The sequence below is a fragment of the Lagopus leucura genome, unplaced genomic scaffold (assembly GCF_019238085.1).
Source record: "Lagopus leucura isolate 7727_CA_CO unplaced genomic scaffold, USGS_WTPT01 Super-Scaffold_100002, whole genome shotgun sequence".
Taxonomy (NCBI): Eukaryota; Metazoa; Chordata; class Aves; order Galliformes; family Phasianidae; genus Lagopus; species Lagopus leucura.
Window position 1 is genome coordinate 13092223 of NW_024962263.1, and position 23332 is coordinate 13115554.

General features: G+C 38.4%; 1 protein-coding gene across 1 annotated transcript in view; it reads left to right on the plus strand.

Moving 5' to 3' along the window:
- The window catches only part of PIGN (phosphatidylinositol glycan anchor biosynthesis class N), a 103218-nt gene that overhangs the window by 13571 nt on the left and 66315 nt on the right, over positions 1–23332 (plus strand). Inside the window, exons 4-9 of the mRNA XM_042868870.1 lie at positions 2028–2149; positions 3101–3199; positions 8776–8882; positions 14579–14703; positions 16226–16356; positions 20504–20620. Of these exons, the coding sequence (XP_042724804.1) occupies positions 2028–2149; positions 3101–3199; positions 8776–8882; positions 14579–14703; positions 16226–16356; positions 20504–20620 (701 nt within the window). The remainder of the gene's footprint in view (positions 1–2027; positions 2150–3100; positions 3200–8775; positions 8883–14578; positions 14704–16225; positions 16357–20503; positions 20621–23332) is intronic.

Sequence of the window (23332 nt, forward strand, 5' to 3'; positions counted from 1 at the left end):
ACCTTTAAATGAACAAGATCTACTCATGTAGCAATTTGCTATAAATAAAAGCAATGTTTTTTACCAGGTATATAAAGTTAATAAAGATTCATTGGGTTTAGAGCAGATTGCTGGCTGATGTATGCTAAGTACCCAGGCTTTTCTTCTGCAAATGTTCTTGAAAAATCTGTTATCCATCAGCGTTCAAATAGCTGCAAGGGACAGCAGGTGGTGTGTTCTGAACTGCTGTGATGCTGCTGCTAAGGACTACAAGAAAAAGGTTCTAATCCTTGTCAGTCACGTTTCATACATATTACTATATCATATACATCACTGCTATGGGTAGCTAATGTTTGTACTATCAAGGAAATGATTGTTGTTTTTTTAATTTCCTCTCAATGAAGGGCTTTGAAATAATTCAAAGTGACTAAATGAATTTTGAGAAGGTAAAATACATTCTGGCTTTAGTCTGCTTGCCTTGTGTTATTGTTAACTTCAGGTTTGGTAATACAACCTCTCAGAAGCAAAGATAAAGGATTACTTTTTGACTTTAGCAAAATTGATTTGGGAAGTAATCCAGAGGAGTAGAAATCAAAGTTTAATTAAAACAATTTCCTACCTGTTGTGACAGTGAAGTGAGAGGAGAGCCAAAATTCTTTTATCTTTGTCTTAAGTCTTCCGCTAATGTAATACATCTTGATCAATCTCCAGTGAGAATAAATTAGAAACCACTTCAGCTGATACTAAAATCCTTTTTCTCAAAATAGTACCCATTTTCAACATGACCTGTCTTAAAACCTGGCTGAGATGATAGCTAGGAATAACATCAGAACATTGTATGACCTTTTTCATTTTTCACTGTAATATTTGAGCTATTCCAAATAGTCTGTGAACTTTAAAGTAGGCCTGAGAATGTGAGATCCAATATGAGTTTAAAAAAAAAAAAACAACTATGAATCCAATGTGCATATTTAAGCCTTAAATGTTAGCTTTTAGTTAGATTCTTACTAATGAGAAATATGTTTGAAATTTAGTGTAAAATTTCATAATAACAGCTGTATAAAATCAAAGTGGATCTGTCTGTTAAAAATAAAAGTGCAAAACATGAAGTTGGAGTCTAGGAAGATTATTTTTCTTTTTTTTCTTCCTGACCATTACTGTATGATATGGCAGGGTACATTTTGATTTCTTTTCCCTTCACCCCCTGCCCTGACAGTGGGCAGTAAATGTTTCTCTGCTTCCAGAAGATGGAGACAAGAAAACAGCCTATAATAATGCTCACTTTCATGCTCTCTGGCACATTCCAGCTGTTTATGTCTTCAGCAGACAAGAATAGTTTGAGGTTGTTTCTCATGCTTGGGCTTTGTCTTCTATTTTCTTTGGTGTGGTTTTTTTTTTGGTTGTAGTTAGAGCGTACAAAATTCCTAGACAACTTCTGTATTTATTCTATATGTTGAGAATGTACTTTACTTCACATCACTGTTTCTGCAGAAAGCCCAGGGTTTGCTTGTATTTTTTGTGTTGCTCAAACGAGTTGTACCTTACACTTGCATTTGGTTTATAGATTTTTGTTGCTGGCTTCCAAGATTCAGCATGGATAAAGGAGACAGACGTGGTCACAAGAACTCATTATAGCTGAGCATATTTAATGAGTAAAGGAAGATTGTACTTTCAAGCTAAGTGGAAGGAACAAAGAAAAGCAATGCCAGACAGCAACAATCTGGGTGTTGAAGTGGGGGAACAGCCATATTAGGAAGCAGCAGAAAGAAACTATACATTAATTCTGAATGCTGTAAATCATCAGCTAGTTTCTTTGAAGCGCTGATGGTCCACACAGTAGCAGTGTTGTCTGTGGAGTGTTATAACACAGAGCTATTTACAAGTTAGTGTTCAGTTTGTATTCCTGCACTGCAGGCTAAACCAAAAATCTGTTTTTAATCTGGGCTTTTTATATTTCCTGCCTAGCGTCTACCTGTTACTCCCTTTGTCTGCAAATTGTTTAACTTGAAGAAGTTACAAGCATTAACTGCTTTGTACCTTGTTTTCAGTGCTATTCTGGAGAATAATGGCAGCTGGGGCATCTCTCACACCCGAGTCCCAACAGAATCCAGACCAGGGCATGTTGCACTGATAGCTGGGTTTTATGAAGATGTCAGTGCAGTTGCTAAAGGTATGCCAGCCCCAAAGGTTTGAACACTGTCCTCCAAATTTTAGTGATGTGGAAAATTTCTTATTGGATGTTTTTTTCACTGTTGATGGTTGTAAAAATAAATAGATTAATGTTTTGTAACACAGGAAAACTTAGCACCCTCATACTGAAAGCAGAAGAACCTTTTGGATTCATCTTACTGTTTTAAATTTTAATTTGAGATGTAAGTGATGTTGCAAACAAGTAGAAACTGCAGTGTTTTAGCTGAACTTTTGTTAGGTGGAGTTAGCAGCAAAAAGTGAAAAACCTCATCTGACAGTGGTTGCTGCATGCTTGGTGGTTAATAATGTGATATAAACCTTCAGATTACTGACTTGTTTTCTTGGGTGCTTCAATGCATTCGCCCACAAACTTCTGCAATGTTGTCTGCCTCTTTTGGAAAAGGGAAAGTGGGAGGAATTATGCGATCTTGTCCAGACTTCTATTCAAAAGATTCTTCCCTCTGACATCTGCCACAAATGTGGGATTGGTGTGAGTTACTGTTAAGAGCATCTTCAAATTTGTTAACTGCTTTATCACAGAAAGAAAATCTCGAAGGTTTTTTTGTGAAGGAGTGGAACGTGGCTGCTGATAATAACGTGTGTTACTGCGTAAAATGTTGAAAGCTGCAATCAAATAAAGGGGGATTTAGAATTCAGGAAAATTATTGCTTTGTAGATAGTACAGCTGGTTAGCTGTGTTTTATGCTTGAATCCTTGCATGATGAGATTGCCTTAGGTTTTCAGCTTATTTCTTGATGAATGGGAGTCAAGTGCAAATAACAGTAAAGAAGAGTAAAACTGAGAACCATAGCTGGATTTTGTTGTGTACAAGGAATACTCTAGAACTAAAAGACTGCATGGACTATTAGTCTTAGCTGTCAGTGAGATCTTTTGGCAATCCTGTTGAAATCCGTGTATGTTTTTTTAACAGGATGGAAGGAGAATCCAGTGGAATTTGACTCAGTTTTCAATGAAAGCAAATATACGTGGAGCTGGGGAAGCCCAGATATTTTGCCAATGTTTGCAAAAGGTAGGGTTTAAATTTCATGAGCTCTCTTCACAGTTGTCAGATAATAAAATAGACATGCTTGCAGTTCTCAAGTTAAAGAAGTTGAATTACGAATTTCCATTTTATTTTGTATATCTGCTCTAATTTGTGAATTCAAGACCAGCTGGAGAAAAAGCTAACTTTTAAAGAAGATATCCTTATTGTTGGAAATAATCCAAGTAATTTTGTCAGGACGGTATCTCTGATAAAAGCAAAATTTATTCGCGATTGCAATGGCGGGCGTCCCACAAGTAGGAGCGCGCCTATGGACACAACATGACAGCCTTTATACCCTGTTTTCTCCCCCTTGCATTTCCCCCTCCCTTGATTCCCCAATGGCTGGGTACTGCAGGTTCACAATCTTATCAGAAGGTTTACATTTGTTATTTACTTGTTAATTTATTTGTTATCTGGTGCCAGTCAGTAGTCATCCTGTTGTCTCCAAGATGTCTCGGTGCTCTCCTTGTCCTATTGATATGGTGATTTTCCTTAAAGTCATCATCGTTAAACAAAGAGCACTGGGGGATGATGTCAGGCCTTCCCAATGTCAGGCGCTTCCTCGGGCATGCCATGGCTTGTTCCCTGGTTTGCTCTCGTGCAGGATATTCTTGCAGTGTGTATGACCAAATATACATATATACACTTATATACAGAGTATGTGTTCCTGGGAAGGTGATCTTCCCCAAGTTAAGTAGAAGGACTCCCAAAAAGAGCTATGATAGCAGAGATCATAAAATAAAAATAATATTATACAATTCTAATGCAGAAACAACACTTGATTCTCACATTATTTACTCATAGTTTAAATGGATTTTACTTAATTCTGTATAGACATTGAAGGAAAAACACCCATAGTTAAAAAAGTCATGGTTTTTCTTTGGTTTAAAGTTCTTCCAGGTCTGCAGCTGAGGTTTTTTCTTTGTCTTGCGTGCAGCCCCCAGTGATTCAGATGATAAAATTGGAGCCATACTTTGTTAGTGTCTGTGCTGGAGAAGTGGCTTATTGCAGGCTTCAATTCCAGAACAGTTATGGATAATGGGAAGAACTATAGGCAAGTAGGAACTGCATGGTATTATCCCTGAAACTTGAGATATTTTTAGTGTGCAGTGTGTTGAAAGTCCTGTCAGCCCAATGGGCTGGGCTCTGGACATACAGGGTGCTGAGCAATATTTCAACAGCTTAAAAGGTCTCGAGATTTAATTTCATTCTTCTCTTGGAAGAATGAGAACAAACTAGTGGTATATGCTGCTGTTTTGTTTAAATGTTGACATAAATTAGAAAAATAAGATTGGGAGGACAGCAGTGGAATCTAATATTGGTTTAGAAAGAGCATCTGTCATATTTCTCATAATAATTATTGAACTTTTTTTGAACTCGGTCTCTCTCCATCCTCTCTGTATCTCCTTTGCCACACACACCTCTTTTTACTGTTCCTGGGATGATCTGTATAAATTTAAGTTTATGATAAACTACCAGGAAATATTTTTACAACTTATGCTTTCCCATGACCTCAGCTTACAGCTTTTATTTAGAAATACTGTGGTGGTGGCTGGGGAGCGAGGAAAGATTGTATGCTACCCTTGCACAGATTATTTGTATTTCAACAGATGTCTTGGGAAAATATTTGAGGAATCCTAGAATTTCTCAAAGCCTTGTCCTTTTGTGGGTTTTCTTTGATAAGCAGGGGACTGGAAACAGCTTTGATGTTCTCTGTGGTGATGTACAAGGGTAATGCCATCTAGTTCCCTTATGGCTCAGTATGGCTTCTGTGTGGCACCAATGGAATTCTTTTTTTGATTTCTCTAAAGCTGAACTGCTCAAGGCCTATGACCGCACTGCTTGGAGAAGGTTTAGTGCGGCACTGTTGGAGAAGTAGGTGTTGTTTGTGAATCACTTTGACATGGTAGAAAGATGGTTTAATTTTAAGTGGAAAAAGGTATTTTACCTCTTCTTCCTTCTCTCCAATATAATCTGTATCTGGAAGCAACCTATTTTTGATCAAACTAAAGATATTCACTGTTTCTTTATAACGAGCTTCTGAAAAAGAAAGAGAGAGAACTTTGGCTTTTATATCACAGAAATGAATGGAATCAATTATTTATGAATGTGTAGATTTCACTTTTTTAAAAGTTAAAAAGATGGGGGAAGCATGGCTTAAATTCGGTCCCTCTTTCCATGTTGGAAGTGAGTAGATCTGAATTTTTATGTTGGTTTTGTTATCGTCTCAAAACGTTCAGAATTCCATTAACTGTTACACCATTTTCGTTGCATGATGAATAAGGAATACATGACACAACCCGAGTCTTGTTGTGGAGTAAAAAATGCCATTTGCTGTCAGTATGTGTCTTTGAGTCCTTTTCCTGTCATAGAATAAATATTGCAAACAGTTGTAGATTCTGTAGAGAAGGTCAATGAAATACTCATGGATTTCTCAGTGCAAAACACATTCACATCAGAATTGGTGGAAGGCTGTGTGATTAGAGCTATTCTGAGAAAATAACTAAATATCTCTGGAATGGGCATGCCACTTATTTAATCCAAAGTAGTATTAGAAGGTGTTAGTTTCCAATATTTCCAAACTATGCTAATTCAGTATTTTAATTTTAATCTTTTTGTTGTTGTTGTTCCTAAGATATTTTTAGATTGAGTTTGATGGGACATGAAAATAACATACTTTTACAATGTCTATTTCCAAAATGCTCTTTAAAACTGAGTTTTTCTTCTAAACTTGCCAAATCTGAAGATTTTGTCTGCAGCGTGCCACGTCTGTACTGTTTTGTCATTGCTTTGGGCAGCCGAGGTTTCATTGCTCAGCCCGGAGCAGAGGAGCTGAGGGGAGGCCTGATGGCGGCTGCAGCTCCTCACAGGGAGCAGAGGGGCAGCACTGAGCTCTGCTGTGTGTGACAGCGACAGGGTTGAGGGAACGGCATGGAGCTGCGTCAGGGGAGGGCAGCTGGGGTCAGGGAAAGGGTCTGCACCAGAGGGCAGTGGGCATGGAATGGGCTGCACAGGGCAGCGGGCACAGCCCCGAGTACCAGAGATCAAGGAGCATTTGGACAGCGATCTCAGCCATTGGGTTTGGATTTTGAGTGGTGCTGTGTGGAGCCACGGATTAGATTTTGTGATCCTTGAGTACCTTTAAGCTTGGGATGCACTATATGCTTTTTCTCTGAATTCACAAATTCAGGAACTAGGAGCAGGACTAGTGTTGTTGGTTTTTCAGCTCTGAGAATGGTACTATATAGACCAGGAGGGCATTCAGGACAAGGCTTCATTGGGGTTATTCTGGAGAGTTTGTGCTGCTTCAGTATTTATGTTTGTATTGAAACTGACCTGTCAGTTTGCTCTTTTTGGTGTGCTGTAGGAACAGTGGGCTAAAAGAAAGCCAAATTTTTCACACTGCTCATCTGACTTTGTGTGCTGTTTGCTCAGTATCTTACTGTCTTCGCACCTCTTAATGGTTTTTTGGGTCTTTTTGCCTCTTTTTGCATATAAAATTTGCCAACAGAAGTCTCCTGCTAGCGTGGATTCTGGTGACTCATGATAGACTTGTCAGACACAAAAACTGTCTTGTTAGTGGAATGATAGCTTTGATTTCCAAAGGATATGATTTTATTGCAGGAGGAGAATTTTATTCCTAACTAATATTTGAATCGTGATATTAAGGGCTGCAATGCCAGGCAGAATTCTGCAGTAAGAACAGCTGATAATCTGGTATGGGAGTTTCTCACAGCTCCAGTGGCTTCCATTAGTGTAATGGCACCTCCAAACAGTTGAGTTCTCTACTTCTAAAGAATGTTTTCGTCCTTGGCTGCTATCTATTTCTCTATCCTATCTTTTCTTCCTTCTCTGTTGGCCCATGGTATCAGGCATATTGTTGCCTACCACTTCTTAAAAGACAGAAATATATTGTGAAGTACATTACCTAGAAGGTTGTTTTTTCTTATTTCTTGTTTTATAAAACTTGCTAGGCATGCCAAATCTCTCCTCGTATGGCCTCATTTTGCCACTGTGTTTCTCTTTAGCAATGCAAGGTTGGTAGTTTTTTTGGTTTTTGTTTTTGTTTTTGCTTGTTTGTTTTTCTGTGGTAGAAATTGAAATGGATAAGTAGTTGATGTGTCCCTTTACCCATTCTGCAAATGGCACGCTTTGGTCTTGTGCTTTGCAAAAACGTGTCTTCAGATGTCCTGTAGTGCTGTGGAAGAACAGCACAGAACTCTATCCTCCTTAAATATTAGTCATTCTTACAGTGATTGCTAGAGCTTATTTCTTCTTTTGAATTCCTTTAATCCACCAAATTGTACTCCATAATTCATTTTTAAATGCCTTGGAGTATTATTTTTTTTTTTCAGATTGAGAACTGCAGTGAGTTCTAGTTTCTAAGCAGTACTAACATCTTCTGAGGGGAAGCCAGGGGGAACTGCACCAGAAGATCTGTGCTGGCTTTCATCTTTCTAGTCTGAAAAACCTGCATCACTTGTGTGGGTTTGGATATAATCTTAGTTAAACAGCTCCCTTATACTGGGATGTTAGTCCCTTCCAGGCCTGGGAGCTTACAAAATGGCATTATATAATTGTAACATCCAGAAAATCAGCTACAAGGTTGCTGGCCTTCAACTGATAGAAGAACATTTCCCCTTTGGGAGTTTATGTAGTGAAAGTAGAAATAGCATTCCCAAGCTGTAACAGCTCAGCCAGTGGCAGAAAGATTTCCTTAAACTGCACCTAATTTCAGATCTTTCCATTACTTCAGAAGTTAACTTTCTTCTAGGTCTTCATCATCTTTTTTCCACCTCTTTCTCTACTTTGCTTTTTGGAAATCATTTTGTCCAGATGCTGTCCTTTCGCGTCGGTGGGCATCGTGTTGTGCTATGAAGCTGGAACACAGTCCTGTACTTTTCCCCTTCAGATTTTGAATCCATATTTTAAAGATGCAGACTTGGAATACTTTCTTTTTGAAGGTGTTTGTTGAAGTTGTCTGCTTTGTTCTCAATACTGTTGTCTTCAAGAATTAATAGACAGTAAAGTTGCATTCCTCCTATTGCCTGCTCTGGGCATAATGTATTATCATCTCTTCTGCAAAAGGCCCAGGCATTCAGTTTAACAACCAAATACTAAGTGCAACTTCTTAAACAAGAAACAGGGAAGAAAAAAAGCACAGAATGTGTATTGAAATGTGGCTCTGGATGTATTTTTTCCTGTGAGAAGTTTCTTAGTGAAATTTCTTGTTTCAAAACTAATTTGTTTTACTTACTTTAACTGGAATTTATTCAATTCCTATTTGCTTTTCCATGCTTTTTCTCACCTGAGTATACTAGATAACATTGTTCCTCACCCCCCTCAGTGATGCTGATAAGCTAATGAGTTAAAATGATATCCAGGCTTAAAAATATTTATAGCAGTAATTTAAGGAGAGACCCTTTGAATTCTTTCAGGATTGTCATTCTTGATGGATTTGTGCTCCTATGCATCACTGTTCCTGTATTTTTGACTGATAAAAGGAAGAAAACTTTTCTTTCTGTTGTCTCCTAATACTCTAATCTGTATTGTTTTTGCAGGTGCTACTGGAGATCATGTTTATACATTTTGTTACACAGCTGAAAGTGAAGACTTTGGAGCACAAGATGCAGCCAAACTTGATACCTGGGTATTTGATCATGTTAAGGTGAGCAAAGAATCTTTTTATACTTCGCCTATGTATAAAAAGCACAACTGGATGACTATCATAAATAATGTCAATTTTACCCTAGATCTAGAAATTGGAAATTTTTTGAAGCAGTATCTATTTAAAAAAAAAAAGCCTGACTTATCATGAGCATTAACAGATTATAATATGTCATTCAACGCAAATTAAACTGACTATAAGCACTGCCTTAAGAAAAGCCAAGAATATTTTTAAACATAAATTTGCATGTTATTTGAAACCCATCTTTTAGAGTACTACGAGCCATTAAAAATCTTGTGTTTTAGTTAATTTCATAATTGGTATTACGATGTAGGATAAACAAGTCTTATTAGAAATCAAATGGACAATATTATTGACTGAAGTTATGTCAAGATTCTGTCTATCCATTATGATCATCGTGTTGCTTTTCTGATGCATGTAGTTGAGTTCTGATCATTTGAGGCTCATGTATGCTGTGACTACCAAAGGAGGCAGTTAATTTTATGGAAAAGGCAAATTGGGCCGTGAAGCAGGATAACTCATTCAGGTGGTGCTCTGCTCGGCTTAACAGACATTTGTGATACTGTCACTGTTTGCGTTAACATCCAGTGCACGTCTGTGTTTGTGTTACTGTGTTGCAGTATCTGTGAATTCCTGTATTTGTGTTACGCTGTGCTACTTCACCAGTCCGGGATTGAGAAATACTGGTAGTGGCTATTTGTGTATCAGTAGTTATATAAATGGAGTACTTAAGGCTGGACTTTTAGCTTTGTGATTCTCACAGTAACGCTAAATGTGTTTTAATGAACTTATTCCACAAGGTTATATACATGAGCTAACTAGTGTAAATGAAACCAAAACTGAAACAATATATAAATCAGATCAGTATCTATCTGCACTGAGAAACGAAGGCTAGGTCTGCCTTAAACAATGGTGTGAGGTGAAAAAGTTCATTATAGTTAAGTAGTTTTCAATACTAGTGATTTCCTGAGTTTGCAAGCAGAAACATGATGTGTTTTGTTTTCTGTGGTTGTTTTTTTTATTTTTCTAACACCATCCTTTCTGAACTTGCACTTGTCTCAGGTTGTATAATGTATATGAATAATAAAAGTCAAATGAGTCTGTCAGTTATTCTCAAACAGTTGTCTTAAAGTCACAACCTGCTGTCGTTTGGAGTTACGCAGGTTTATGTGGATGGTGCTTCAAAACACCTAATGGCATTTCAAACAATAATGCCATTACTGATGACTTTCCTTAGAACCAGCACCCATCATAATTTTCAAGACTTACTTTGTCTAACTAAATTTCATGCCATGAACGGACAGGACTTGACTGACTATTGTGAAATGCTCATTCTATTAATCATCTCCTCAGTTACACATCAGTGATTATTTCAGAAGTGTGAAACTTGAGGCTACTTGAAACAGATGTCACTCCTGTTGTAACTCCAGCAGCTGTCTCAGCTACACTGATGAGAATATATACTTAGCAATGATAATTCGCTGAAATCTGGTGTCTGCTTTTTCTACAACATTTTTTTCCTCACTTTAATTTTATCTCAATACTTAATGGCACATCATTTGATTTTGAGTTACGTTTCAGGTCCCTGCATTTCTGTCTTGTGCTCTAGGAAGTAGAATGAAAAGGTGTATTCCCTTTTTGTTATGTAGTCAGCATGTCCCAGGCGTCATGAGGACCTTCTGTGGCTTCCTCTGCCCCTCAAAAAGATGGAGATAAAATGGAGAATGGTGTGGGCTGCAAACTCTGGCTTCCTGCAATTGCATGTTCTCTTCAGAAGTGCAAAGTAGCAGTAACTCACTTGGTCAGGAGATGTGTAAACTCTAGTCTTTACGTCTATGGATTTTAAGAAGATTGCTTAAATCAAGAATGCAGGAAAAAATGTATAATTCTTTGTAGTTGCTGTAACATCTGTTTGTTAGGGTCTGAGAAAACTGAGCACAGACTAAAATGATGTGCATTTTTAATCTGCAGCTGGATCAAAACTTTGTGAAATTTTAATGTGTGGTTTAGTAGCTCATGGGTGGGCCAGAGCCATGTAGGTGTGGGGCTGTTAGTGGTCTTTTTTTTTCTTTTTTTTTCTTTTTTTTCCTTTAAAATCTTTAAAATAATTAAGTGCCTAAGTGGAATTTGGCAGGATGTGATCCATCAGTTAGTTGGGTCAGTTAATAACCTTTATATGGATCATACTTTGACTTTGTGCTGAAAAGAAATTAGGGAGCAAATACTGTAAGACTAGGTGAACAGTGAAAGAAAAAAATGAAATTCTTTTTTATTCAGTTCTGTTTTTTAAAAATATTGGTTAAAAGAATTTTCAGGATCCAACTCATACACTTAGGACAAAATGATTAAGATATGCCAGGTGAGATGGATGAGTCTCTGACCACAATTTATCAACACCACAATGTAGAAAACACTTTTAAAATATTGAGTTGTCTTCTGGTTTAAATGGAGATACAGATAGCAATCGTTTTTTTTCTTTTTTTCTTATTTCCTGATGACTGCTGTACTGCTCTGGTCCCTTTGTTCTGGAAGCAGACCAGACCACGTCTTCAGACTGTGCCTTATATGTTGAGGACATATAAGCTGGGAGTTAGAGTCAGAAGTGGATCATACTGACCTTTGAGGTCCTGCAGACAGTGCCATGACCTGGTGTGGATTTGAGTACAAATAGCTTTGCTCTAAATAGCAGTACAGTGGTTGAATTATTTATTTCTGTAGTGCTCTTGTGTAAGCACGCTCAATTGATACAAAATCAGCATATGTATTTTCATTCTGCCTTTGAACATTTGGTCGGTGTCTCAAAATGGCCATAACCATTCCAGCTCTCGCATGAGCACAGATCAGAGGGCACAACTTTCATCATTCAACTTAATTAAGATGTCCTGGATTTATGGGTGAGGAAGCTCTGTGGAAAGAGAAAGTTTCAGTCTTTCTTTTTGTGCATCCATGCTGTCAGCGACAGTTTATCAGCTCTGTGAACAGATTGTTCTTCCAAGGAGGGCTCAATCTGGGAACAAGGTGTCCCCAGCAACTTGGTAGGTATCAATTGAGTCTGTCTCTTGTTCAGGCATCAGTAAATTGGGATTTGCTAGACCTTCCACGTAGTAAGCTTCTTTTTATTTTCTCCTACCCAGGAATGGATATGATACTAAGATTTCATCTGATACTAATATTATGGATGTTATAACCAATTTTTTCTTGTAATATTTTAGTTAGTACTTGCATTACAAACAACTTTTCAGTTTATTGTGAATGTTTTAATCGGAAATTTAGTACTAGTCTCACTAAATTGCATATCAGTTGCAGCCATAAAAGTAGAAAGTTGGTTGGATTTGGGAAATGGGGATATCCACTTCTTGTAAAGCTTTTCAAAAGCATAAAAGTCATAGGAGAAATGAAGTTGAAAGAGAGTTCTAGCAGTAGCTCCCTGCATGAAGGAGGTCCAGTTAGAGTAGGATTCTCAGGCCTTCCTAATCACATTTGAGTACTTGTTCCAAGATTTGACTACACTCTGGTTTCAAAACCAATTAAAAAATAAGTTTCCTTATCTTATTTGAACTTTCTGTATTTTGTTTCAAATTGTCTGTTCCCTTCTTGTCTATCATCAAACCCTTCGAAGAGTCTGGCTCCATTTTCTCTTCAGCTTCCTAGTAGGTGGCTGTAAATGGCTCAGAGATCTCCTTAAACAATTTATTTTTTTTTTAAGCTTTATAGTTTATTCCCATTCCCAAAACATGCTGAAGACACTCGAAGGTAATTATCACTGAACAGAGCAAATAAAAGTTAAGTAAAAAAAAAAAATAAGAGGGACAGAAATATGTAATTAACATATAATGTTAGCTTGGGAACTCGTTGCCAAAGGTTTTGAGTTTTGTGAAGGAGTACCAAAACAAAAGGAAGCGTTTTAGCAGGCAATGAGGGCACACATGTTGGGCACACAGTTTGGCAACAGCTAGTGCAAGATTAAATGTTTTTGCCCCAGCTGTTCGGTGTCCTGCTTATCAACTTGTCACCTTTAGCAGCCTAGGGTAACTCTTTGCAGTAAACTTCCAATTTACTTTTTTTTCCATATGCAATTTTAAAAAGCTTCCATGGGAAAAAGTTTGCACTTTGCTCTGAGAAAACATCCCGCATCTCGAGTTACATCTTCATTCCTCTTCTTGTCTTATTCTTAATTAGCTTGAGGTCAGGCAAACTGTTTTGGTTGTTGCTGCTCTGTGTTAGGAGGTGGCTGATGCTAGAGAGCGGGCTATTTTTGGAGTAATATGGGAAGCTCTCCAGTGAGAGAGACAAACCTTAGGCCTTGTTTTCCTCATGAAAGTTTCTTTTGCTTGCTTGGGTTGATATTCTAATACTTATTCATATTTCAAGATGTAATTTCAGGTATTTCCTGCATCTGCCCTGATACGTTATTTAATTAAAAATAACAAAGCAGAATTATGCTGTCTCCTGTAAATTATTGGTGTGCACTTGGAGATTTCTTTAGTTTGCGATCAAGTATGTGCAGGAAGACAGATCCATGTGGGAAGTGGAGACATCCATAAAAATAATTACACTGCTTTTAAGCCGATGCGATCAGATATTTTTTTTCTCGTGTTTTATTTAAAACATCTCAGCATTTAAAACAGCAACATAAAAAAATCTTAATGTAATCTTTTTTTTTCTGAGAAACGCTGAAGTTGGCAGCATGCAAATAGGAATCTGAGACTTCTGTATGTTCAGGGATAAAGGGTGGAATTGAGTAATATCGTGGTATCCTGACATACCTTGCTATGGGACTTGCTGCCAGTTTGGTTTTCTGCTCGCTACGATGATTTTAGTTTACACAAGGTGTGAGCTTTAGTTTTTAGCAGCTCCACCACAGTCATGCAGGTATACGGTAGGTTGCTTTTTCCTTTGGTGGCAGAAATGGTTCATTCTGCCCACATTTTCCCTAGGCTCCCGTGTGAAATTCAAAACGCTTTTCTCTGTGTTACTGTTACTTTGAACTAAACCTTACCCAACTTTGTTTCCTTGGGCATTTCAGTGACTAGGGAGGTCATGTTGAAATAGCTGTCTGCCTGCATTTTGCATTGCTGTAATGTGGCTGGTCTAACACTGAATAGCCATGTCAAGACTCATTCAATCTCGGGAGAAGATCCCAACCCCCGGCATCTGCCTCGGGGATGCTTAAGTAGGACATGTGCAAGGCAGATGCATCTTCTGTAGTTCTTGTATTTCCAAAGCATGTCTTGTTTTGTTTCAATTTGATTTCTGCAAATGGGTTGCAGCTTAGTATTTTAGTTCTGCAGAACCTGCTTCCAAAGAAACAGTATTGAGAACTTTGCTTCCAGCTTGAAGTGAGTAGGTATATAAAGCTGTAAGGAATGGTGCATAGTCGTGTTTATGTAAGAGGCAAGGAAGGGATGCTGCACAGTTGTCTGGTATTTCTACCTAATGAGACTAGAAGAACAAAACAAAACACCTCCAAGGTGTTTCCCATCTTTGCTAAGTTGAAACTTTGAACTGATTATATCGATGGTGGCTGTCCTCCAATAGGTAAACCAGGAAGCAATCTTTCTTTCACAACTACCAGTATTATGACACAAAACCAGCTGAGTTTTAGTTTTAATAAGCTGCCTGCCATCTTTTTCCACTGTACTCAGATTGATATCTTATTGGCTTATTCCATACAGAGCTTCTTTAATTCTTCCAGAAGTAATCAAACATTGTTCTCTGCACTAAATGAAGAAAAAGTGGTCCTGTTCTTGCATTTGCTCGGCATAGATACAAATGGACATGCTCATCGGCCGTACTCAAAGTAAGTGGGGAGGTTAAGCTTATCATTCTTATTAGTGCTGGGTGCATACAGTCACTCTTTTTTTTTCCTTAACCTTGCTTTTTATCAAAAAAGACTTGCAGTCTTGAGGGTCTCTTTTGTAGGCCACATGTGTTACCATGATCTCTTTTGGGCCAGTTGTTGTTTTAACATCTTCTCTGCATAAGTGGCCGATTATTTTGCCGTATATCTCGTGCCAGGTTATAATTCTCAAATCTGATTTTTTTAGCAGGTTCTCTAATTCACATTTAATCCTTGATGTAGAGAATAGTTGCATTTTCACGTGTAAAATTTAAACAGTGGGTTTCACATAGCTCAAAGACTAAGATTTACAGAAAGGTTTATAGAAAACAGTAAGTTCAGAAAAACTGACACCAGAATTTGTCAGCCATGGTTTAGTTTTTGTGAGGCATTTGAATTAAAATTTTAGATTTTTAACAGTACTTATCATTTATTCACCTTGAAGTGAGGTGTTTGAGAACTTCTGCTTTTACTTCCTCACAAGCTTTGAATGTAGGATTTTGTGCTTTTATTTTCTCTCGATCCTTTCACACTTCTGGAATCCTTGTTCTGATTTCCTACACATCATTCCTAAGTTCATACTTGCTGCATACTTCATGCTCTTTTTTGTTGTGATGTTAAAAGATAAAGTTTTCAAATTGACTTTAGCAGCAGCAATAAATAGAAAACTAGCTGGCCAGAAGTTAATCCTTGTCGCTGTCTCTAAAAGGAGAAAATGAGTTTCTTGGTTTACCCTGTCTCAAACTCAGGGATCTGTGATAGTCTATGAATAACCTCAGGCCAGTTCTTGCATTGTGAAATCTTCAGAAGTTGCTTTAAGCTAGTAACTAAACTTGCAATTTATGGTGTTTGATTTTTCCAGAATTCCTTATTGTTTGCTTAGCCCTTAATTCAGAATCACAGAATGGTCTGAGTTCAGAGGGATCTGTATAGATCATCCAGCACCTCTAACATGGGCAGGGCCACCTCCCACCAGATCAGATTGCTCAAAGCCCTGTCCAAACTGGCCTTGAATACTTTCAGGGATAGGGCATCACAGAGGGGCAGTCTCTGCCGGTGGCTCACCACCCTCATTGTGAAGAATCACTTCTTTATGTCTAATCTAAACCTATGCTTCTTTCAGTTTAAAACTGTTGCTCCTTATCTTGTCACTACACTCCCTCATAAATTTGCTTAATTGCTCTGGGTAATAAATTGTCTAATGTCAAGAACAGGTCAGGTATGTAATAAAGATAAAAATCCATTGAGACCGTAGTTCCAGGACTTTCAAACAGCAGCAAGTGGTATTTCACATTAGACTCGGAACAGGAAAGATTTTACATCTAGGATGCCTTTTGTTAGCTTGAGGTTCTGCGAGGAGTGAGGTTGTATAAACGCAAGGGACTGAACTTAATTTGTAAAACTTACTGTGTACCAAATGCAGAAGTCACCTGGAATCTAATAACATTTTTTTTTCTTTTCTTTTTTTTTTTTTTTTCTTCAGGGAATACAAGGAGAATATTAGAAAAGTTGATGAGGGGGTAAAAGAAATTGTTTCAATGCTCGAAAGCTTCTATGGAAATGATGGAAAAACTGCATATATCTTAACTTCTGACCATGGAATGACAGATTGGGGTGAGCATTTTTAAATTTTGATAGTCTGCTGAGTTTGTGGTGTCTAGCTGGGTTACGTGTGAACACTCCAGGAACCCAAAAGTGCCAGAACATGTTATCATGCAGTGTGTGAATATGAATGAACAGTCCATGCACTTGAACAAGCATAGACACACCATACGTGCAAACATGTATTGGTATGAAATGGGGGAGCACAGGTGGGCATGTGTGAACACACACAGACATACCTTTCCTTCTGCTTATTGTTGATATCAAGTGACAGAACTCCTTGGAGGCTAGGATTGCGTGAAGAATGGAGAACAAACAGTAGGCCACATAGCATCATATTTTGACTGAGGTTTGTGAGGACTGTTATAAATTCCAAAAATTTTTAAATTAGAGACTTTCATTATTATTCAAGGTTTTTATCTTCTATATGTCATTTATTGGTGGCTCTGTAGACATATATTTGTATCTTGAAGCCTGTTGTACACACAGTATTAATTGCAACATCGCAAGGTCTTGTTCAAGCCTAAGTGGAAAAGAAATGGTTACCACTTTGTGCTCTGAAGTGCCTAGGAAAGGTGGTGAATCTAGGAACTGGTGACAGACTTCTCTCGTGTTGTCTTTCCTCCCATTTATGCTTTTAGGCACACCACAAAGGAGGGGCTGTTATGGGGATTCCTTTAGAAGAGGCTGGTGCTGGAGAGCAGGAGGAGCAGCTGCAAGTACAGGAGTGAGGCAGGCGGCTCAGCCAGACTGTTAGCTTCTGAGGGCGCAATTACAACTGCTGAATGACTTGAGGCCATTCTATTGTAACTATATATAGGGCAGAGGAGAAGAACTTCCTGTGGTGAACTCCTTTAAACAAATCTTTTTCCTTATTTTTTTCTCCAAGAATTTTAAGAATGTTCCTGCCCTTGTGTGTTACCAACTAAAATAAGTCTGCCCTCCTATGCTGTGTGTGTTTGTAGCTATTAATTGGGATGCTTTTGAATCAAGGGATGCTAAGGATGTGGTAAAATTCAATATCTTATTGTGTGTGAAATCCTAAACTTTTCAAACGGACGACACGCTGTCTTTTTCTGTTATCAGAGATGACAAAACTATTCATATTTATTCAGTCAGCCTAATTATTATCTGCAAAATATTTGTTTTGATTATTTTTTACTGTTGAGGTGGCCGTCACTTGCAGTAATATGTAAATTCTCATGCAGTTTTTTTCAAGTAGTGTTTTTTTAACTAATATACACATGTACTTGTGCAAATGCTTCTCTGTGTGTGTATGTGTGTGTATAAATATATATATGTATATATATATATGTAAAATGATATACGATCAAGAGGACCTCAGGAGGTCCAATTACCTCCTCAAAGGAGGGCCAGCTTTGGGATCAGGCAGGGCTGCTTGGCTTCTATCTATTAGGGCCTTGAAAACCTCGAGGGATTGAGCCTATACAACCCCTTTGGTAAACCTTCTCCATTTCTTCCTTGCCCTGATGGAGGGGGAAAAACTTCCATCACATGCAGCCTGACCCTCTGTTTCAGCACATGCTTTTTATTTCTTATCCTCTCTATGTTGCACAGCAAGATCCTGACTCCATCTTCTTGCCAACCCATTGACACTGGGGTACAGGCAGGTTGCTCTTCGGTTTCCCTTCCTCCCCAAAGCCATCTCTTGTCCCAGCTGAACGAGTCCCAACACCTCAGCCTCTCTTCACAAGCCAAATGCTCCTCTGACCAGTCTAGGGCCTGGGATGGGACCACTGTGCCTATTCCGGTTGGTTTTCTTCCAGATGTCTGCTCTGTTCTGGGAGTCTCAAACTGGCTGCAGTGCCTACGGGCTGTTTCACATATCCAATATGACCAGAGTAAGATAGTCCCTTTCCTGGATCTCCTCTCTTTATTCTAATTAACAAAGGCCAGGGTGCTGCTAGCCTTCCTTACTACCAGATTGTGCTGCCGATTCACCATCAGCTTCCTGGGTGCCCTATGTGCTTTTCAGCAGGTACATGTGTAAATATAGAATGATGCCATATTATTGTATTCAGAGACCTTTCATCTGCATCAGCCTGGGTTAATTTTCTGTCAGTACGTGAGTAGGTAGGCATGTATTTAAGAAAAGAAAAAAAAAAAAAGTAAAAAGTATTCTAGGTGTTTTCATTATGTACTGCAACCTTTGAAGGGGGAATAAAAGGTGACAGGAGTAAGTCTTCAGGCTTTAAGAACTACTGATCTGTCATAGTTTTGTCATGCATTTCTGTCTGAACTGAAAGCTTGCTTTTCTGCCAGAAGCATCAATGACTTTAAAGTTGACTTCAGTGAACACAACAGCAAACCTAATGCTTAGGTCCACAGCTGGTCTTCTGAAGGCTATTTCAGTGGCTTCTTGTTCAAGTTTGTAGTATCAGCAGCTGTTGTAGTCTCTTACAGACCATTTGCAGAGTGGGATGGGCACAGATTTAGATGACTAAGAGGATTGGGAAGATTTCTTAGGGAAGAGAACATGTTCTAAATTTGACAAGATTAATGAAATTGTGGTTGTTAGCAAAGGTCAATAAAAATCACTTGCTTTACCAGTCTGACTTCAAGATTCACCTTTAAGCTGAGATCAGAGGGGCTTCCTCACCATCAACACAGGGTGCCTAACGCTTACAGCTATTGGTCCTGCTGCCTTACTTAGACAAATAGTGCTGCGATGTATGCTGGACCAGAGAACAGAAAACTAAACCAGCATCACCATCTTCTTCCCTTTCTCCTGAAAAAAGATGTGTCTGAGGAACAGACCCAGCTGAACATTGTTTCTTTCCCTATTGTATAATTTGGATTAGGCTGAAACCTTTAAACTGATGAGAATGGATACATCTGCCTCTCTCAGCTGCATCTGTTTTACAGAGTTAATGGAGGCATGATCTCAATAAAATGCTGATAGAGTTGGTGGCTCAGCTAAAATGAAAACTTACAAAAAATTGTGCTTTCCTTCTACAATAGAAGGAAATAAGTGATGCCTGGAGGACAGGGAAAGTGTGGTCCCCATCTGTTCTTTTCCCAAACTCTGTGAATAGGAGTATTTGCTGCTTTTAAGCCCAGAGAACACCTTACAAAGGATTTCAGTGTGTCTGAAATCTTATTTTCAGACCTTATTTACAGAAATCTTATTTTCTTAAGCATAGAACTGGCTTTTTAGTTCTGTCATAGTAGTTGTTGTTGTACAGGCAGCTTCTGTTATTTATGAGTTTATACCTAATTATTTCTTAATAAAGTTGCCCTTGAACCAGTGCATTATTCTGTATCCTCTGCAATGGTTGAAATATATATACAAACAGGATGTGTCTGCACGCATGTACACAAAAATAAAATATGCATTGTTTTAGAGTCTTTAGACCAGTGTAGTTTGTATAACAACCTGACTGCCTTCAAAACTGGATTAAGTCCTACTGTGGCACCTCACCCACTGGCTTCAATGACCAAGCTGCTTTCAAGCTTCTATGGCTTTTGCCTCAACGCAGCTGGTATTGAGATGTCATAGTTCTAAAGGTTTTTTTCTTCTTTTGGCAACTGGTATGTTAGTGTGAAGGGAATCTGGGATGTTTTCATCAGTGATTCATCAGTTCTTAGTCTGCAACCAAGCTTTAAAACCTTAACAAATGAATTTGCATCACTGAGAAAGAATGGCAGTTGCTTTGTATCTTCTGTTTTTGAAAAGGAAGTCTAAAGATTACTTGGGTAGCAAAGAAATTGGTCCTATGTGATTTCTAGGCACTTACCTAATTGCTCAAATTACCCACCATTGATTTCCATGGAATGCTTAGGGATAGACAAACACAGTGTGTTTTGAACAAGTGACTCCTCTGTGCCTGTAGCCTTTTGACCGCTTGGGCTTTCATTTCTATATTGATGGCTTCTTCTTTCTTTTTATTCTTCATTCAACATTATACCTTTATAGGTTTGACCAAATGATACCACTTTCCCAATGTGGAGCTTGAATTCTGCCTTTATTGTTAGTGACAAGGAAAAAAAAGCTGTGAAGCTGGAATAGGTCCTCTGTAAGAGAATCCTAGTATATTATATCAGAAACTTTATGTGTAAATGTGTAAATATATATAATTTTTATTTTTTACTCAATGCATTTTAAATTTTACACTGGTTTTGTTTCTGTGCATCTTAGGATCCCATGGAGCTGGTCATCCCTCAGAGACTTTAACACCACTGATTGCCTGGGGTGCTGGAGTGAATTATCCACAGGAAGTTACATCCCAGCTCTTTGAAGACAATTTTTTGAAAGGTACATAAAATATAAAACTTAGTCTGAGATTTTGGTGGAATGGATGAGGTTCAACAGTTAAATCTGTTAAGCTTCTCTAGCATCTGTTCCATTACTCTAAATGTGACATGCTTCTTGCAAGAAAGTGTGGGGAAAAAAAAAAAAAAAAAGTTGGCAATGCATGTATGTGGAAGAGACAGTAAAGCTGGGTAGATGATAACAGAGTAATTTCCAGTGAGCCATGGAACTGAAGACTTTCTCTTTGGGTACGGGAGACTATTTACCCTCCTGAAATTTAATTCCAGAGGAGACTTAATTTTTATGAAGATACCCAGAGGTTAAAAGCTATTTGTATAGAAACATGATAAGTTGACATGGTTTAAGAACCTCTTCCTAGCTCCACAGTAGGACCCTGGGAACTTGCCAGGGGAGTCCTATCTTGCATTCATCCTTGTGGCTGTTGTGAAAATGTAAACAGTCTTTCTCAATGACAAACTGTGACTCTTCTATTTTTCCCCTACGTACTTGAAGAAGAGTAAACATTCGTATTTAAAACATTTAAAAAAAATAAAATGTAATATTTAATATATATACTAAGTATTGTCTTATTGGAATCTTCTTGGAATTCTAGTGCTAGATGTGATAAACAGTACTAGCTCTTCCTCTTTCACGTGTTTCACTCCTCTATCTTAAGAAGCCTTGATTCTCTCAGGTTGCTGCTTGGGATCAGTGAGCTAATGACTTCCTGTTTTGCTGGATTTTTTGTCAAGGTATGCAGATTACTCCACAAGTAATGCCTCTATTTATTTCCATGGAAATTATAACAGGTATAAAGAGGATAAAAACACCATCTGATAGAGTAAATTCTCAGCTACAAAACTGTTTTTCAGCATAATTAACACCATTAGCTATGCATTTTCCCCAGAAGACCTGCATGCTGTGCTTGTGAAAATCTACATGGCTGTTCAGAACATGGCTTGTCTTTCATGTTGCTGTTGCCACTGCTGAAATGCACCACCCATCACCTCACTGTGCTCAGTCATGTTGATGAATGTCAGTGGGTGCCATTTTTTCTGCCTGGAGGACTGTGATGACACACCTTTGCTTCATCAGCATTTCCGTGTCAGATGCCATTCTGTCAGACTGCCCCTCTGCTGCCATCTCTCACACAGCAATACAATGCAATGGAGTATTGGTTGGCCGGTTTAATCTCTGCTCCCATATCATTAACATCTGCCACTGACGTGTGGGCCAATGTAATAAAATAGGAGGCATTACTTTTGGAGTAGCCTCCGTACATTGGAGAAGCGAAAATGCATAAAAAATAATTTAAAACCATTGCCCTTGAACAAGGGCGTTTGGCAATAATTACATTGTGCTCATTCATCTCTATTAAAAAATTACAGCATCTCTGATAAAACTGAAAAATAGTAGAATAGAATAACGTCGGCAGACTCTGGAGCCTGCAGCAGTTGATCTTCAAGACTTCCAAGGATGCTCAGTCACTCTGTTTATACATAATAGCAGATTTTTATGACTGTCGGTTTTTATTCTTAACTTTAGTGTAAACATCAGTGTCTGACTTGAAGTAAGGATAAAAATGGTGTGAGAGCACTCAAAAAATATGAGTATTGAACTGATATCTAGGTGCACAATAGGAAAAGAGACTTGGCTGTCATCTGTTAGGAAATGTTTATTTTCTTTAAAGCAAGGAATATGTCTGCACCCTGCTGTGCCTGCTTCATATTTTGCTTGTACTGGTGTTTTGGTGTTGTGTTGTTTTGTTTTTTTTTCTTTGTTTTGTTCTTATTCAAGGCAGGCATCTGATGCTGCCCTTTGTTCTAGACTTGCTTTGCATCTTTCCAGCTGAAGAGTGTGGTGCTAATTTGGTTTAGACACTGGTTACAGGTTCTTAATTGCCAGGAACAATCTCTATTTGAGTTCTGAATTTGTGTGAATAAACTGAGAGTTTTAATCTCCCTTTGAACAAAAAGTACTATCTCTGTGATATGACACTAGGTCATTACATTACAGCTTCCAGTAGGCTATGCAGCTCAAATGTAAAGAAAAAAATTGTTGAGCTGGAATTTGGTGCTCAGTTCAGTTAATTCATTAAGTTTCAAACCTATATCTTTTCATAAAGCCCAGGCGTGTAAGGAAAAAACAAAGGAGTAAAAGAAGTCTCAAGAAAAGTTTTGTGAGCTTGCCTCTTCTGCTCATTAAAAAAAAAAAAAAAAAAAGCTGAAACCACGTGCAGGTGAAGACTGCAATTTCAAGATTGCTTCATTACAGTTCTATGCAAGTGACAGATTTATATTTCAGATTGTGCGTTCCAGTTCTTGCCTCTACTGACAAAATCCTTCCTAAGTGCTGAGTTACTGTGCTGCCTCCATGAACTTGTATTTTCAATGCTGCCAGACTTATGCTCTGCTCAGTGCACGCAGGCTCTAGGCAGCTCAGTGAATCGTCTCTTTCTCATCATTGCCATCAAGGGTACGTACCCCCAGAGGCAGTGCTGACAGTCAGGACTCAGTCCATCCAATTTGTCATGCAATGATCAGTGTATTTCTTGGGTGCCTGAGGGACGCAGTGTCTGCTCCAGAATGACAGCAGTCTCCTTATCAGTCCCTTCACCTGTGCTTTGCCTTCCCTCAAGGCTGTCCATGCAATTGTTTTGGAAAAATTCGTGATGGCAGAGCTGCATCCTGTGGGCAATGCACAGCATTACCCATT